Source organism: Somniosus microcephalus, chromosome 23 (assembly GCF_052327205.1).
Source record: "Somniosus microcephalus isolate GS21.2 chromosome 23, FLI_Smic_1.0, whole genome shotgun sequence".
In the NCBI taxonomy this organism is placed as follows: domain Eukaryota; kingdom Metazoa; phylum Chordata; class Chondrichthyes; order Squaliformes; family Somniosidae; genus Somniosus; species Somniosus microcephalus.
The window spans coordinates 62547783-62563387 of NC_141009.1; the positions used below are offsets into that span (position 1 = coordinate 62547783).

Sequence of the window (15605 nt, forward strand, 5' to 3'; positions counted from 1 at the left end):
TACAATACATTAATCTTAACACTCTAAATTGGGGGAACACTTTGGAATATACGAGGGAAAATAACAATAGACAGAATACTTCACCCTTCCCAATCCCACTTCACTAGCTAAGTTGGGCTCCAGAGGACCAGGGATAATGCTCACCAAAACGACTTCCTTTGGCAGTTGTAGAGGTTCACGATTTCGGGGTTCTCTAGATGTGTCGGTTGGGGCCTGCCGTTCCCCGGACGCGGTAGAGGACTTCACCTGCCTGGCTGGTCAGTCTTTGCGAGTCCGCTGATGCGGTAGGGTGCGTATTGGATCTATCAGGTAAGTACGCAATTTCTTTTGGTCAGAAGTAGGGTTTAGAGTCTTTTAAGCAAAATCTTACCCAGGGGTAAGTCAGGATAGATTGTAGAGTGGAAAAACTTGTGGATCTTCGGTTTTCTTCCGAGTTGGGTTTTGTTGGTCGCGGTAGCCCAATATTACCCAATTGCTAGTAATAGTTGGTTGTTTGTTTCGTGGGGCCCTGGTCTGCCGCGAGGTCTTCGGTGTGTTACTTCGTCGAGAGGGAGAACTGCTTCAAGATGGACTTCTTGATCCTGATGTTGGTGGATCTCTTCTGGGTCGACGAATCTTAACTTGAACTCGAACGAACTCAACTCTGGACTGCACTGCTGTTTGAACTTTGTCGAACTGTTTGACCTGCCGTGTAAAAGCAGGCCCTCAATTATACCGTTCGAGGCCTGCTAATCTGCGTGCCAAATCAGTTCTGTCTCTGTTAGTTTTGGCGGGCTCGTTGACATTGATGGGTTAAAAATTGTTTAATAGGTTTCGGGATGGTCCCATCGATCTTAATTGGTTTAAGATTGCGCGAAGTGGTTTCGGGGTGGACCCATTGATTCGTAAGTGGTTTTAAGCGATTGCTTAACCTCTTGTTTAATTGCAGTAACATTTGTCTTTTCCTGTGGGGCCAAGGTTCCTTTGTTAGTTGGTGGCATGTTCTGCATTATGTGTACTTTGGATGGTTCTGTAATTTTGGGCGGGAACTGCTCTTTCGTTGGTCTGTTGTCATTATGTAAAATGACTGAGACAGTCCAGCTAGTCCCCAGACAGCTTGGCTAATGCCAATACTCAAAACTGTCCATTTACAGAGGCCAATCCCAACTCCTTTTGTTGCAGCCCCCTTTTCTTCCACAGGCTCGAACATACTTTTAAAATAAAACCCAAAATCCTGAGGTCCTTGGTTTTAAAATCTCCCTTTAGGCCCAGTATTCTTATACCATTCTGACACGGTTTATTAACAGTCCGAAAATCACTTCCTTAGGGGAATCACAGAATCACAGAAACCCCACAGTGCAGATAGAGGCCATTTCGGCCCATCGAGCCTGCACCGACGCATATTCCACCCGATCCCCGTAACCCCTACACCAACACATATCCCACCCTATCCCCGTAACCCCACGTATTTAATCCCCCTAACACTAAGGGTCAATTTATCATAGCCAATCAACCTAACCCGCACATCTTTGGACTGTGGGAGGAAACCGGAGCACCCGGAGGAAACCCACGCAAACACGGGGAGAATGTGCAAACTCCACACAGACAGTCACCCGAGGCCGGATTCGAACCCGGGTCCCTGGCGCTGTGAGGCAACGGTGCTAACCACTATGCCACCGTGCTTCTTGGTTTTGGGGCTAGATGTTGAATTTTGCGAATCTTACAGTCATAAGCTTCCCTTTTTATCTTTATCCTTCCATGTATGTCCCTTGGCATCCAGGGAGCTCTAAATTAGTTAGTCCCACTCTTTTTCTTTAAGGGAACATACTTGCTCTGAACCCTCACTATCTCCTCCTTGAATGCCTCCCACTGCTCTGACACTGATTTACCTTCAAGTTTCTGTCTCCAGTCCACTTTGGCTAAATCACTTCTCAGCTTAGTAAAATTAGCTTTTCCCCAATTGGGAAGTTTTATTCCTGGTCCATCCTTGTCCTTTTCCATAACTACCCTAAATCTAACTGAATTATGATCACTACCACCAATATGCTCTTCCACTGATACCCTTTCCACCTGCCCAGCTTCATTCCCTAAAACTAGGTCCAGACCACCCCCTCTCTTGTTGGGCTTGCTACGTACTGGCTACAAAAGTTCTCCTGAATGCATTTTAAGAATTCTGCTCCCTCTATGCCTTTCACACTAATTTTGTCCCAGTTAATATTAGGGAAGTTGAAATCCCCTACTATTACTGCCCTATTTTTGCATGTCTCAGAAATTTGTCTGCATATTTGCTCTTCTATCTCCCTCTGACTGTTCGGAGGTCTATAGTACACTCCCAGTAGTGTGATTGCCCCTTTTTTGTTTTTTAGTTCAACCCACATGGCGTCATTTGATGATCCTTCTAAGATATATCCTCTCCTCACAGCTGTAATCAATATTGTGACCCCCCCCCCACCACCTTTTTTATCTCCCTCTCTGTCTCGCCATGATCTCATTGAATAGTGGAACAGGTTCAAGGGGCTAAATGGCCTATTCCTGTTCCTATGTTTCAATATCTCACAAACAGCATTGGGTTGCATGGGAGGCCCAAAATTCTTTGATCCCTCTATTTCCCATGAAGTGTGACCGGGTTGTTGTTCTGGCTGCCAATCTAGCCTGCTGTTGATCCCAACCCAAACTTTGTGGATGTGGTCCTTAATGTAAAGGGAGTGAGCGTCTTCCTGGTCGCCTGCCCTGTGGAGGACCAGGACTATCCGAGTGGCACCTTACTGCTCTGCTGGAGAGGGAGGGAGAGCAGGGTGTTTTGGCTGTAGATAGAAGAAATCTTTTCTTTTTAAAAACCTGCAGTGTTCTGTTGCCTTTTTCTTAATGACAATTGTTTGCTCTGTGATTAATTGCTGTTGGGAAACAGCATTGTGGACCTCACTTACATCTTGCTGCAAGTAAGCCTGCATCATGTAGTGGTACAAAAGCGAAATACTGCGGATGCTGGAAATCTGAAATAAAAACAGAAAATGCTGGAAATACTCAGCAGGCCAGGCAGCATCTGTGGAGAGAGAAACCGAGTTAACGTTTCAGGTCGATGGCCCTGACGAAGATACAGAAATTTGGCTCGTGGGCAGAAAAGGATGGAGACTTTAGCGGGAGCGGGTCCTGCCCCATATTCCTGCTCCTTGACCTGGTGAACGCCGTAGTATCATCCTCCCAAGCCCAGGAATTTTGGGACTAAGGAATCCATGCACTTCTTTGAATTGTGTATTGGGATCTATGAGTGCACCTGAGCCACCGGAACAGAGAAACAGCACCTCCAATAATGTTGAACATTCCAGTCCGACACTGGGAGAATCAGTCTATTATGTGCTCAAGAAAGAGAGGCACATTTTTTGAAACCCTTGAGTAAAGCCATAGGAGAACAACTGTGGTAAAGATTCTACTCCAGCACTCCTCAGTGGAGTTGAAAGTACATATCAGAAAATTGTACGTTCCCAGCTTATGATTTTCCATCCATTAAAAGTAATGAATGGAAAATCGCAGGCTGGAAGTGTGCATTTTCGTAATATGTGTTCCTGGTTCATGCTGGGAGGGAAGATGCTGTATTTTAACCATAGTCATACTGTATTATGCATTGTGATTGCTCCTCTCATAAAGCTGTATCCTTCACAACTCACTTTATTCTAAATGTTATATGCTCTAATATAACAAGATAATTGTGTGTGTGTATTAAAATGTATTTATTCATCATATTAAAATACTCCAAATATATGTTTGCGTACAAGGCAGTATGACTTGTAACTATTTGTACATAAACGACTCCAATTTCAGTTTTGTAATTTGTGCTCATCAGAACTCCTTGATGTGTTACTGACACGGCCACGTGCTCTTCCTAATCAGGACAAGGCAGCGTCTAAAAACAGATACTCAATTCAGATTTAGAGAAAATTTCCAGAAGCAAAGAATATTTCACAATACGCAATTTTGCCAAAGTTAACCCAGAGAAGTTCTTTCTCATTCTATGATTAGTTTGTCCTCCCGTCCTCAGCTTGTGTCCCATACTTGTGCTCTATCAAATCATGATGTCACAGTGTTACATTGTTATGTCAGATGAACTGTAAAATACAGCTGAAACTGAACAGATGTAGGCCAGTGATGTCATAATATTATGTGATGTCATAATTCCCAAAGGCACTCATTAAAAACAGATGCTATATAATACACCATTTTGTGTCACCTGGGAAGTTGGGGGGGGGTTGGCTTCGAAGTACAGCAGATACTGCTGTCACCATGGAAGCATTCACATTTTATTTTATCCTGTCTTCCATTCTCATCACTTTGCCTTCAGGTAGGAAGAATCTGATCTTTATTTGTGCAATTAACTGTCAACTATTGTTCATGCAGGACCTTGCATCGAGCTGTTTGACGCTGACTGCCTTTGTGGAATGTCAGTCATCAGTAATAGAAACTTGTGGAAGATACTTAAAATGTGATGTAAAATACAGGTGTAAAATGGCAAATTTGAACTGAGCGAGGGAGTTGCACCTCCTGAGATGTGTGTTTTAATTTAGTCCAGACTGTTAGGATGACTGTCTCTCAATGCACATCAGAGACCTTTATCCTATGTAACATATGTAACTCTGACCTCAGAATGCTTATTGCATGCCAAAAATTGAAAATCTTTCCATTTTAATTGGATCCATTCTAGTTATTCTAGGTCTTGGTTCTGAAGTCCTCACAATGGTTGCAGAACATGCCCCATAAATTTTACTATAGAAGAAAAGGAGACTTTGTGAGCATTTTGTTAATATCTATATATGTAGAAAAATGGTAACTTCAGTGCATAACAAAGTAATGAAGGTTTTTCTGTGGAGTGAAGTGGAAATTGATATAATTTAACATAGAAATTTAGGCCACAAAAGGGGGCCATTCATTCAGCCCAGTGAGTCTGCCGGCTCTCTGTCCTACTACCTAGCTGTCTCCCCATAGCCCTGTGTCCTCCTCTGCTTCAAATATTTATCCATATTTCCTTTAAAAGGTGCAATGTTCTCTACCTCAACTAATCCCTGTGGCAAAGCATTATAATGATCCAACAACTCTGCATCAAGAAATTTCTTCTAACATCTCTTCTTATTCTCTTTGGACAATTTCAAATTCCTGACTTGTCATTGAGTCATTACTTCCTTGCTCTTGTAAACTTTTTCCTTATAAAACTAAACTGCTATTTGCTTTTTTGTGGTTTACCTATCCGCATTTGGAGTTTCAAGGAATTATGGGGAGAAATTGATATGCATTGCGCCTATTTTTTGGGCATAAAATGGGGCAAAACGTATGAATTTAGGGGTGCTATGCCCCACGCCCCATTCACCCTGAAGTGTGCTGAAGGCAAAGTTGTATCAGGTGGTATTTAGGTCATGGGCGCCTGCATATGCTAATTAAGGGCCTTAAGCTTGTTTTGGGACCCCGATCTGAAATTGGAGCTTGCACTACACAAGCTCCAACCAATTTATCCGGTTCTACAGCAGCTAAACTAGCAGTTCTTATAGGGACCGCTGGATACAAGGTAAGTAAACTTTTTTTTTAACTTACCATAATGTGGAGTCAGAAGGAATAGCAGTGCTCCTCCTGGTTCCACAGCAATACTGCGAGCCTCTGCCGATCCGCGGTTGCCCCCCTCACGTTTGCCACCCGCCCCCCAACGTCCAAGCTGGCTGATTGTGCACTGAGCCTGACCAACGAGCTGCGTCAGATCAGCTAAGTGGCGCCCACAGTTCACTGGTTTCTCTTTAGGTGTGTATTGTCATTTTCGCGCCTCTAGTCAGGCCCTACCCAATTTCTCCCCCGATGTATTTGGATTCCTAGCAGTCATTATTCCTCCACACTCTTCAGCATCTTCCATTGAATATGTACACGCATTCCTTGCTTTTCCTCCGATTAAATTGCATCTGCCAGGCTGTCTACTCATTTGTTAACCTATCTATGCCGTTCTGAAGTGTTTTACACTTTGATTCACTGTTTTAAAACCTCCCTATTGGCTTATCACCCTGAAAATCTGCAATTCAGCGTATCTTGGCATAAGTGTCGGGATGTGGCTGCCAGGAACCTCCAATGCTGTTGTTGATGGACTTCCTGCAGGATGTGGAGGATGTAGTAAAAGCTCAATTAGACTACACATTTCAGAATCAAGTACAATCTCGAAAGTGAGTCTTATGAAACAACAAGAAGAAGCTGGTGCATTTGAAATTGCAGCGATAGCAATAGTGGTCTAGTATTGTGGCCTGTTCAGAAAATGTGGAGTGCTGACTTTGCAACCAGTCCAGCATAAGCCCTACATTTTAAACCCAAACGTGAATTCTTCTCTCCCTAATCTCGAATGTGTGGGAAGCAAATCAAGAAAGGAGGCATGATCAATGCACTTGTGTTTGTTATTGAAGCTGCACACTGTTTAAAGTACTGTAGTTGTGATTAAAAAATGAAACATTTTGTCCATGATTTCTCAACATTCCAACAAAAGGGCAAGACAAGACCAGCAGGCCCAAGCTTGACCCATCTAGCACAAACCTGCAGCCCGACTGCCCATCCCCTAGTAATGCTGTCTCTCAGCAGAAAAGGTGAGTTGCCACCCAGCAACCAAGAATGTACAACATGGGAACGTGGTACAAAGTAATAAATTTTATGTGATTCTACTGAACAACAGAAACTTAACATAACATTTTCTCATACACCCATGTGCATACCCTTGTGCAACTACAAAACTTTACTCTTCCTTTTCCTACTACTATGTGGTGCAACCCCTGTGGTTTGAGCAGAGGTAGAGACAGGCTGCTCAGATCACTGCTCTGACTGTTGAGATGCTCTTTCCTGATGACTTGAGTGTTGGAGCCCGTGAGGGCCCCCCCCCCCCCCAAAGACGACTCCGCCTGCACCTGGGCAGGGGCACACTCAGTCATTGGGAGAGAAGGCAGCATACTGACTGTGGGGTGGGGGGGCCAACAGGTTAGAAATGGGAGTACTTTGAGTGGAGTTCCAACTTCCGTGTCTCCTTTCGCCATCATCTCTCTCATGGGTGAGCCACACTTCCCTCCTACTGCTCTGCTGGAGAGCAGCCTGGTGCAGATCATGGGCGCTGTAAGGCTAAGGTGTCTCCTATTTAAGGCACGGGACATGTTGGCAGCCAGAGTCCGCACGGCCGTGATCAAGGCATGCATGGACTCATTTGATTGCTGCGATTGATGTTCCATGGAACTGGCCACTCTTCATGGCAGAAGACATCATTGCAATGTCCTGCAACATCAACCCAGTCATGCTTAACGTTTACTCCTCCATTCTCTCTGCAATTGTGGACAGTGTGCATGGAAGGCCTGCTAGTACATCACAGAGTTTCTGCTGCCCCTCAGTGTTTATCATCATTTTCATCAATGGCCTCCGAGGTACAGCATCTGAGTCGAACTAAGTAGAGATTGGAGCGGGCTGCACCCTCCGACGTAGATTCTCCACAGCTGTCTCTGCCACCACTGTCTGCTCTTGCTCACTTGTGCAGTGTGAGTCACCAGGTGAAAACCCAACTATCTCTAATTGGACTCACCAAAGTGCGAGTATCTGCACTGGTGCATGTTAAGCATGAGTCCTGTGACGGTGCACCCTCAGAAGGAATCATCCGTGAGGTCTGCCGACTGCTGCTGCACACATGATGTCCCTGGAGGAGAGATATGAATTAGTACTGGCAAGGTAAGAATGTTGCAATTTTTAATGAAGATGAACATAATTCACACTCACAACAGCAAAATACTGCGGATGCTGGAAATCTGAAATAACAACAGAAAATGCTGGATTCACTCACTGCTGAAATCAAGTCAACATGATTGAGTGCCATGTAGGTTGCTGATACTTAATTGTGTCACCAGGTAGCTGGGATCTCCCATCTGTGATGGCCAGGGACGTTGAACGAGAACGATGGATGCGCTCGCAAAGTAAATGGGTGTGAGGAGTGATGTGATGAAGTATGCTTGGATGTAGGTGAATGTGCAACTGTGTTCAACTTTCCTGACCTGGTTAGGTCATTAAAGTGCTTCCTGCACTGAAGCCAGGAGTGTGACATAATGCTACTGCTGCTGACCTCCTCGCCCACATCCAGCCACATCTCTTTGTGGCAGCAGTAGGTTTCTTCATCCCATTGCTGGGGAAGAGTTTCTCTCTATGACTCCTCACTGCCACCAGCAGTACATCAAGTGAAGCATTGTTAAAGCGGGGCACAACCTCTGAGTGCCCTTTTTTTTTCATGCACAGTCCCTTCAAATTTGTTGCACAGTATCTTTTCCAGCAGCAACAGCTGGTGAGCGGCCTGTGCGGGACCTCCTGATCGATGGACGGCCACGCGCCCGTGCACCTTAGGGGAATCGTTCGACCTGAGTCCATCTTCTGCAATTGCTGTCTCTGTGCAAAACCTCCCAACACCTCCAAATTCCATCTTTGGATTGGCCCTCTCAACACTTGAGTTGCGATCGCGGCATGCGGGTTCGCACCATGCCCACTGTCGTGAATTCGATGCCAAACCCGCAAGTAATATTCTAATTTGGTGGCTGTGTTAAAATGCCACAGACAGATGCACTGAAATGTCTTATGGGTTTCCCACCCGCTGTTGGCACCCCCCCCCACCCGTATGCCTCCTCCCCCCCCCCGTGCTCTGAACACGCCTCCGAGTTATTATCGGAGATAATTGTTTCAGGGTGACAGTGGTCCACTCAATCAGAACCCTTGTTGCTACATGTCTGCATGGGTTTACTATTTTCAGTTCTGGTCACTGAGACACAAAGAAGGCATTCAAGTATTGAAGACAATGCAGAGAACAGTCACAAGCTGATCCCTATTAGAGGTCTGAGTTAAGTGGAATGAGTGGAGAAACTTGGGCTCTTCAGCCTTGAATGGAGGAATCTGAGAGGTGGTGATCTTATAAGATTGTAAAGAGTATAGAAAAAGTAAATCTGCAAAATATGGTCCGCGGGCTGTATCCGGCCCACCAATGGCTCCAATCTAGCCGGCCAGTGCCCACCTTCGATCCTGACCCCGCTCCATGTAACGTCAGGAGGCGGGCCATTTTCTCCGAGGCAGCAAGGGAGTCACAACCAAAAACAGGCAGGCAAATCGAATCTGCCATTCGCTGCATCAATGTGTCATTACCACACCTGAAACCTAAGTTTCTGCTCTGTTACTGGACCGTGAAAGGTGAGTTACTCTCGGATTGTTGGTTCAGTTTCCATAAATCTGTGCACACTTTCCAGATGCATGACAACATAAATACTTTAAATATATAAAATAACGCCATTGGCAGCATGGAAACAGAAAAATAGGAGCAGGAGTAGGCCATTCGAGCCTGCTCCGCCATTCAGTATGATCATGGCTGATCCTTTATCTCAATACCATAGTCCCGCTCTGTTCCATACTCCTTGATGCCTTTTGTGTCTAGAAATCTATCTCCTTAAATATATCCAGTGACTTGTCCTCCACAGCCTTCTGTGGTAGAGAATTCCACAGGTTCACCACCCTCTTGAGTGAAGAAATTTCTCCTCATCTCAGTCCTAAATGTCCTACCCCGTATCCTGAGACTGTGACCACTTGTTCTCGACCCCCCCAGCCAGGGGAAACATCCTCCCTGCATCCAGTCTGTCTAGCCCTGTCAGAATGTTAGACGTTTCAATGAGATCCCCTCTCATTCTTCTAAACTAGTGAATACAGGCCTAGTCGACCCAATCTCTCCTCATACGACAATCCTACCCTCCCAGGAATCAGTCTGGTGAACCTTCGCTGTACTCCCTTAGTATATCCTTTCTTAGGTAAGAAGACCAAAACTGCACACAGTACTCCAGGTGTGGTCTCACCAAGGCCCTGCATAACTAGTAAGACATCCTTGCTCCTGTACTCAAATCCTCTTGCAATGAAGGCCAATATACCATTTGCCTTCCTAACTGCTTGCTGCACCTGCATGTTTGCTTTCAGTGACTGGTGTACAAGGACACTCAGGTCCCTCTGTACATCAACATTTCCCAATCTATCACCATTTAAATAATACTTTGCCTTTCTGTTTTTCCTACCGAAGTGGATAACTTCACATTTATCCACGTTATACTGCATCTGCTATGTATTTGCCCACTCACTCAAATTGTCTAAATCGCCTTGAAGCCTTTTTGCATCCTCCTCACAACTCGCAATCCCACCTAGTTTCATGTCATCAGCAAACTTGGAAATATTACATTTGGTTCCCTCATCCAAATCATTGATATATATTGTGAATAGCTGGGGCCCAAGCACTGATTCCTGCGGTGCCCCACTAGTCACCGCCTGCCACCCCAAAAAAGACCCATTTATTCCTACTCTCTGTTTCCTGTCTGTTAACCAATTTTCAATCCATGCCAGTATATTACCCTCAATCCCATGTGCTTTAATTTTGCACACTAACCTCTTATGTGGGACTTTATCAAAATCCAAATATACCACATCCACTGGTTCTCCCTTATCTATTCTACCAGTTACATCCTCAAAAAGCTCGGAATTGACACAATCGAAGCGATTGGAAGATTGTTTACTTGGAAGTTTTTTTTAAACTTGCAGCGAGCTTTTAGTCTCAACTCGCCTCTGAAGGAATTTTAACTATTAATTCAAAATTAGTCTTGGACTTGATTTCATTCCAGTGAGTTATAAAATGCAATTTTTTATTTATTGGTGCAAGTAGGTGAAAGGTGTTGCCTGAATTCCGCCGGGATAGCACCAGTATCCCGACGTAACTCTGATGCAGACCCACTTACGTCGGGTCCCTGCCATTTCTGGAAGTTTCCTCAGTAAAGAGCGGGGGAGCAGTTAGCCCAGTGGTGGGCAAAATCTGACCCGTGGGCCGTATCCGGTCCGCCAGTTCATTCTATCTGGTTCGCTGGATGTGAGCCGAAGCTCGAGTACATTAGTCTGAGTTGAGTCATGGCTGCTCATCTCGATTACTCTCTTAATGAATGTAAGAAATCACACAACACCAGGTTATAGTCCAACAGCTTTATTTGAAATCACATGCTTTCGGAGCACTGCTCCTTCGTCAGGTGAAGTGGAGATGCATAAAAACACAGCTTATATAGTCAGAGAACAATGTCATGTTTACAGGTAATCTTTCTAACTGCCATTTATCACACCTCGGCAGAGAGATAATCACCGCAATCAAAGGTGTAAATGGTGTCCAAACAGGTCAGTCAGGAAAACATTACATCAAAGAACAATGAGATGGGGTCACAAGGGGTCAAATGTTGCAGATGCTGGGGTCTGTATGAAAAACAAAAAAAGACAAAAAACTTTTTTTTTGCTGGAAATCACAGCAGGTCCGGCCGCATCTGTGTGGAGAGAACAAGCCAACGACGACTCGAGTCTGGATGACCCTACGTCAGGTGGGGTTACATGTAGCGTGACATGAACCCAAGATCTCGGTTGAGGCCGTCCTCATGGGTGCGGAACTTGGCTATCAGTTTCTGCTCGACGATTTTGCGTTGTCGTGTGTCTCGAAGGCTGCCTTGGAGAATGCTTACCCGAAGATCGGAGGCTGAATGACCTTGACTGCTGAAGTGTTCCCCGACTGGGAGGGAACACTCCTGCCTGGCGATTGTTGCGCGGTGTCTGCATGGTCTCGCCGATGTACCATGCTCCAGGGCATCCTTTCCTGCAACGTATGAGGTAGACAACGTTGGCTGAGTCACATGAGTATGTACCATGTACCTGGTGGGTGGTGTCCTCACGTGTGATGATGGTATCTGTGTTGATGATCTGGCATGTCTTGCAGAGGTTGCTGTGGCAGGGTTGTGTGGTGTCGTGGTCGCTGTTCTCCTGAAAGCTGGGTAATTTGCTGCGAACGATGGTCTGTTTGAGGTTAGGCGGCTGTTTGAAGGCGAGTAGTGGAGGCGTGGGGATGGCCTTAGCGAGGTGTTCATTGTCATTGATGACATGTTGAAGGCTGCGAAGAACATGGCGTAGTTTCTCTGCTCCGGGGAAGTACTGGACGACGAAGGGTACTCTGTTGGTTGTGTCCCGTGTTTGTCTTCTGAGGAGGTCTATGCGATTTTTCGCTGTGGCCCGTCTGAACTGTCAATCGACGAGTCGAGCATCATATCCCGTTCTTACGAGGGCGTCTTTCAGCGTCTGTAGGTGTCCATCGCGTTCCTCCTCGCCTGAGCAGATCCTGTGTATTCGCAGGGCTTGTCCATAGGGGATGGCTTCTTTAACGTGGTTAGGGTGGAAGCTGGAGAAGTGGAGCATCCTGAGGTTGTCCGTGGGCTTGCGGCAGAGTGAAGTGCTGAGGTGTCCGTCTTTGATGGAGATTCGTGTGTCCAAGAATGAAACCGATTCTGAGGAGTAGTCCATGGTGAGTTTGATGGTGGGATGGAACTTGTTGATGTTATCGTGTAGTCTTTTCAGTGATTCTTCGCCGTGGGTCCATAGGAAGAAAATGTCGTCAATGTATCTGGTGTATAGCGTTGGTTGGAGGTCCTGTGCAGTGAAGAAGTCTTGCTCGAACTTGTGCATGAAGATGCTGACGTATTGGGGTGCAAATTTGGTCCCCATGGCTGTTCCGTGTGTTTGTGTAAACAACTGGTTGTCGAAGGTGAAGACATTGTGGTCAAGGATGAAGCGGATGAGTTGTAGGATGGCGTCTGGAGATTGGCTGTAGTTGGTGTTGCGTACTGAGGCTGTCGCAGCGATGCCGTCATCGTGGGGGATACTGGTGTAGAGTGCCGAGACGTCCATCGTGGCGAGGAGTGTTCCTGGTTCAACTGGTCCGTGGGTGCTGAGTTTCTGTAAGAAGTCTGTGGTGTCACGACAGAAGCTGGGGGTTCCCTGTACGATGGGTTTCAGGATGCCCTTGACGTATCCAGAGAGGTTCTCACACAGGGTTCCGTTGCCTGATCCGATAGGACGTCCGGGTGTGTTGGCTTTGTGCATCTTTGGGAGGCAGTAGAAGTCTCCCACGCGGGGAGTACGTGGGCTGAGAGTGCGTAGGATGCTTTGAAGGTCTGGATCGAAGGTCTTGATCAGTCTGTTGAGTTGGCTGGTGTGTTCTTTGGTCGGATCTGCAGGTAACTGTCTGTAGTGTTCCTGGTTGTCCAGTTGTCGGTATGCTTCTTTGCAATAGTCCGTTCTGTTCTGTATGACGATGGCTCCTCCTTTGTCTGCTGGTTTGATGACGATGTTGCGGTTGGTCTTGAGAGCGTGGATGGCGTTGCGTTGTGCTCGGGTGACATTCTGGACTGTCTTGAGTGCGGCTGATGAATCTGGCGTTGATGCATCTCCTGACAGCTTGAGCATACATGTCAAGCTTAGGGCAGCGACCCTCTGGAGGGGTCCAATTTGACTCTCTTCTTCAGTTGCTGCACTGCGGATCCTTCTGTCTGCTGGTCCGGATCATTGATTGTCTCATTGGGTTCGCTGCTGACATCTTGGGATTTGTGGAAGAATTCCCGGAGCCTCGTTCTCCTGATGAATTCCTCTGTGTCTGCCGCGAGACCGATGGGGTCCATTTTGGTGGTGGGGCAGAAATTGAGCCGTCGGCTGAGAACTTCAATTGGATCTGCTCAGACGAGGAGGAACGCGATGGACACACCTACAGATGCTGAAAGACGCCCTCGTAAGAACGGGATATGATGCTCGACTCGTTGATCGACAGTTCTGACGGGCCACAGCGAAAAATCGCATAGACTTCCTCAGAAGACAAACACGGGACACAACCAACAGAGTACCCTTCATCGTGCAGTACTTCCCTGGAGCGGAGAAACTACGCCATGTTCTTCGCAGCCTTCAACATGTCATCGATGACGATGAACACCTCGCTAAGGCCATCCCCACGCCTCCACTACTCACCTTCAAACAGCTGCCTAACCTCAAACAGACCATCGTTCGCAGCAAATTACCCAGCTTTCAGGAGAACAGCGACCACGACACCACACAACCCTGCCACAGCAACCTCTGCAAGACATGCCAGATCATCAACACAGATACCATCATCACACGTGAGGACACCACCCACCAGGTACATGGTACATACTCATGTGACTCAGCCAACGTTGTCTACCTCCTACGTTGCAGGAAAGGATGCCCTGGAGCATGGTACATCGGCGAGACCATGCAGACACTGCGACAACGGATGAACGGACACCGCGGAACAATCGCCAGGCAGAAGTGTTCCCCCTCAGTCGGGGAACACTTCAGCAGTCAAGGACATTCAGCCTCCGATCTTCGGGTAAGCATTCTCCAAGGCGGCCTTCGAGACACACGACAACGCAAAATCGTCGAGCAGAAACTGATAGCCAAGTTCCGCACCCATGAGGACGGCCTCAACCGAGATCTTGGGTTCATGTCACGCTACATGTAACCCCACCTGACGTAGGGTCATCCAGACTCGAGTCGTCGTTGGCTTGTTCTCTCCACACAGATGCGGCCGGACCTGCTGTGATTTCCAGCAAAAAAAAAAATGTTTTTTGTCTTTATTTGTTTTTCATACAGACCCCAGCATCTGCAACATTTGACCCCTTGTGACCCCACCTCATTGTTCTTTGATGTAATGTTTTCCTGACTGACCTGTTTGGACACCATTTACACCTTTGATCGCTGTGATTATCTCTCTGCCGAGGTGTGATAAATGGCAGTTAGAAAGATTACCTGTAAACATCTGACATTGTTCTCTGACTATATAAGCTGTGTTTTTATGCATCTCTCCACTTCACCTGACGAAGGAGCAGCGCTCCGAAAGCTTGTGATTTCAAATAAAGCTATATAAGCTGTGTTTTTATGCATCTCTCCACTTCACCTGCCGAAGGAGCAGTGCTCCGAAAGCTTGTGATTTCAAATAAAGCTGTTGGACTATAACCTGGTGTTGTGATTTCTTACATTTGTCCACCCCAGTCCAACACCGGCATCTCCACACCATCTCTTAATGAAGATAGTGACCATGCTGTTATCGTTTATTGTGAGGGGAATTGAATACAAAAGTAGGGAGGTTATGCTTCAGTTATACAGGGCATTGGTGAGACCACATCTGGAGTACTGTGTACAGTATTGGTCTCCTTATTTCAGGAAGGATGTAAATGTGTTGGAAGCAGTTCAGAGAAGGTTTACTGGACTAATAGCTGGAATGGGCGGGTTGTCTTATGAGGAAAGGTTGGACAGGCGAGGCTTGTATCTGCTGGAGTTTAGAAGAATAAGGGATGACTTGATTGAAACATAGAAGATCCTGAGGGGTCTTCACAGGGTGGATGTGGAGAGCATGTTTCCTCTTGTGGGAGAATCTAGAACTAGGGGTCACTGTTTAAAAATAAGGGGTCGCCCATTTAAGACAGAGATGAGACATTTTTTCTTACAGAGGGTCGTGAGTCTTGGGAACTCTTCCTCAGAGGGTGGTGGATGCAGAGTCTTTGAATATTTTTAAGGCAGAGGTCGATAGATTCTTGATAAGCAAGGGGCGAAAAGTTATCGGGGGTAGGCGGGAATGTGGAGTAATCGGATCAGCCATGCTCTTATTGAATGGCGGAGCAGGCTCGAAGGGCCAAGTGGCCTACTCCTGCTCCTAATTCGTATGTTCGTATGTTGTTCGCTGCGTCTTTCCTCTTCGGTACCCAGAG

General features: G+C 46.4%; 1 protein-coding gene across 3 annotated transcripts in view; it reads left to right on the plus strand.

The window, feature by feature from the left end:
- Window positions 1-4212: 4212 nt before the first annotated feature.
- The window catches only part of LOC147101903 (uncharacterized), a 136273-nt gene continuing 124880 nt past the window's right edge, over window positions 4213-15605 (plus strand). For all 3 annotated transcript variants that reach the window (XM_085965994.1, XM_085965996.1, XM_085965995.1), the window contains exon 1: window positions 4213-4315. In XM_085965994.1, the coding sequence (XP_085822120.1) occupies window positions 4258-4315 (58 nt within the window). In that variant the 5' untranslated portion in view covers window positions 4213-4257. The remainder of the gene's footprint in view (window positions 4316-15605) is intronic.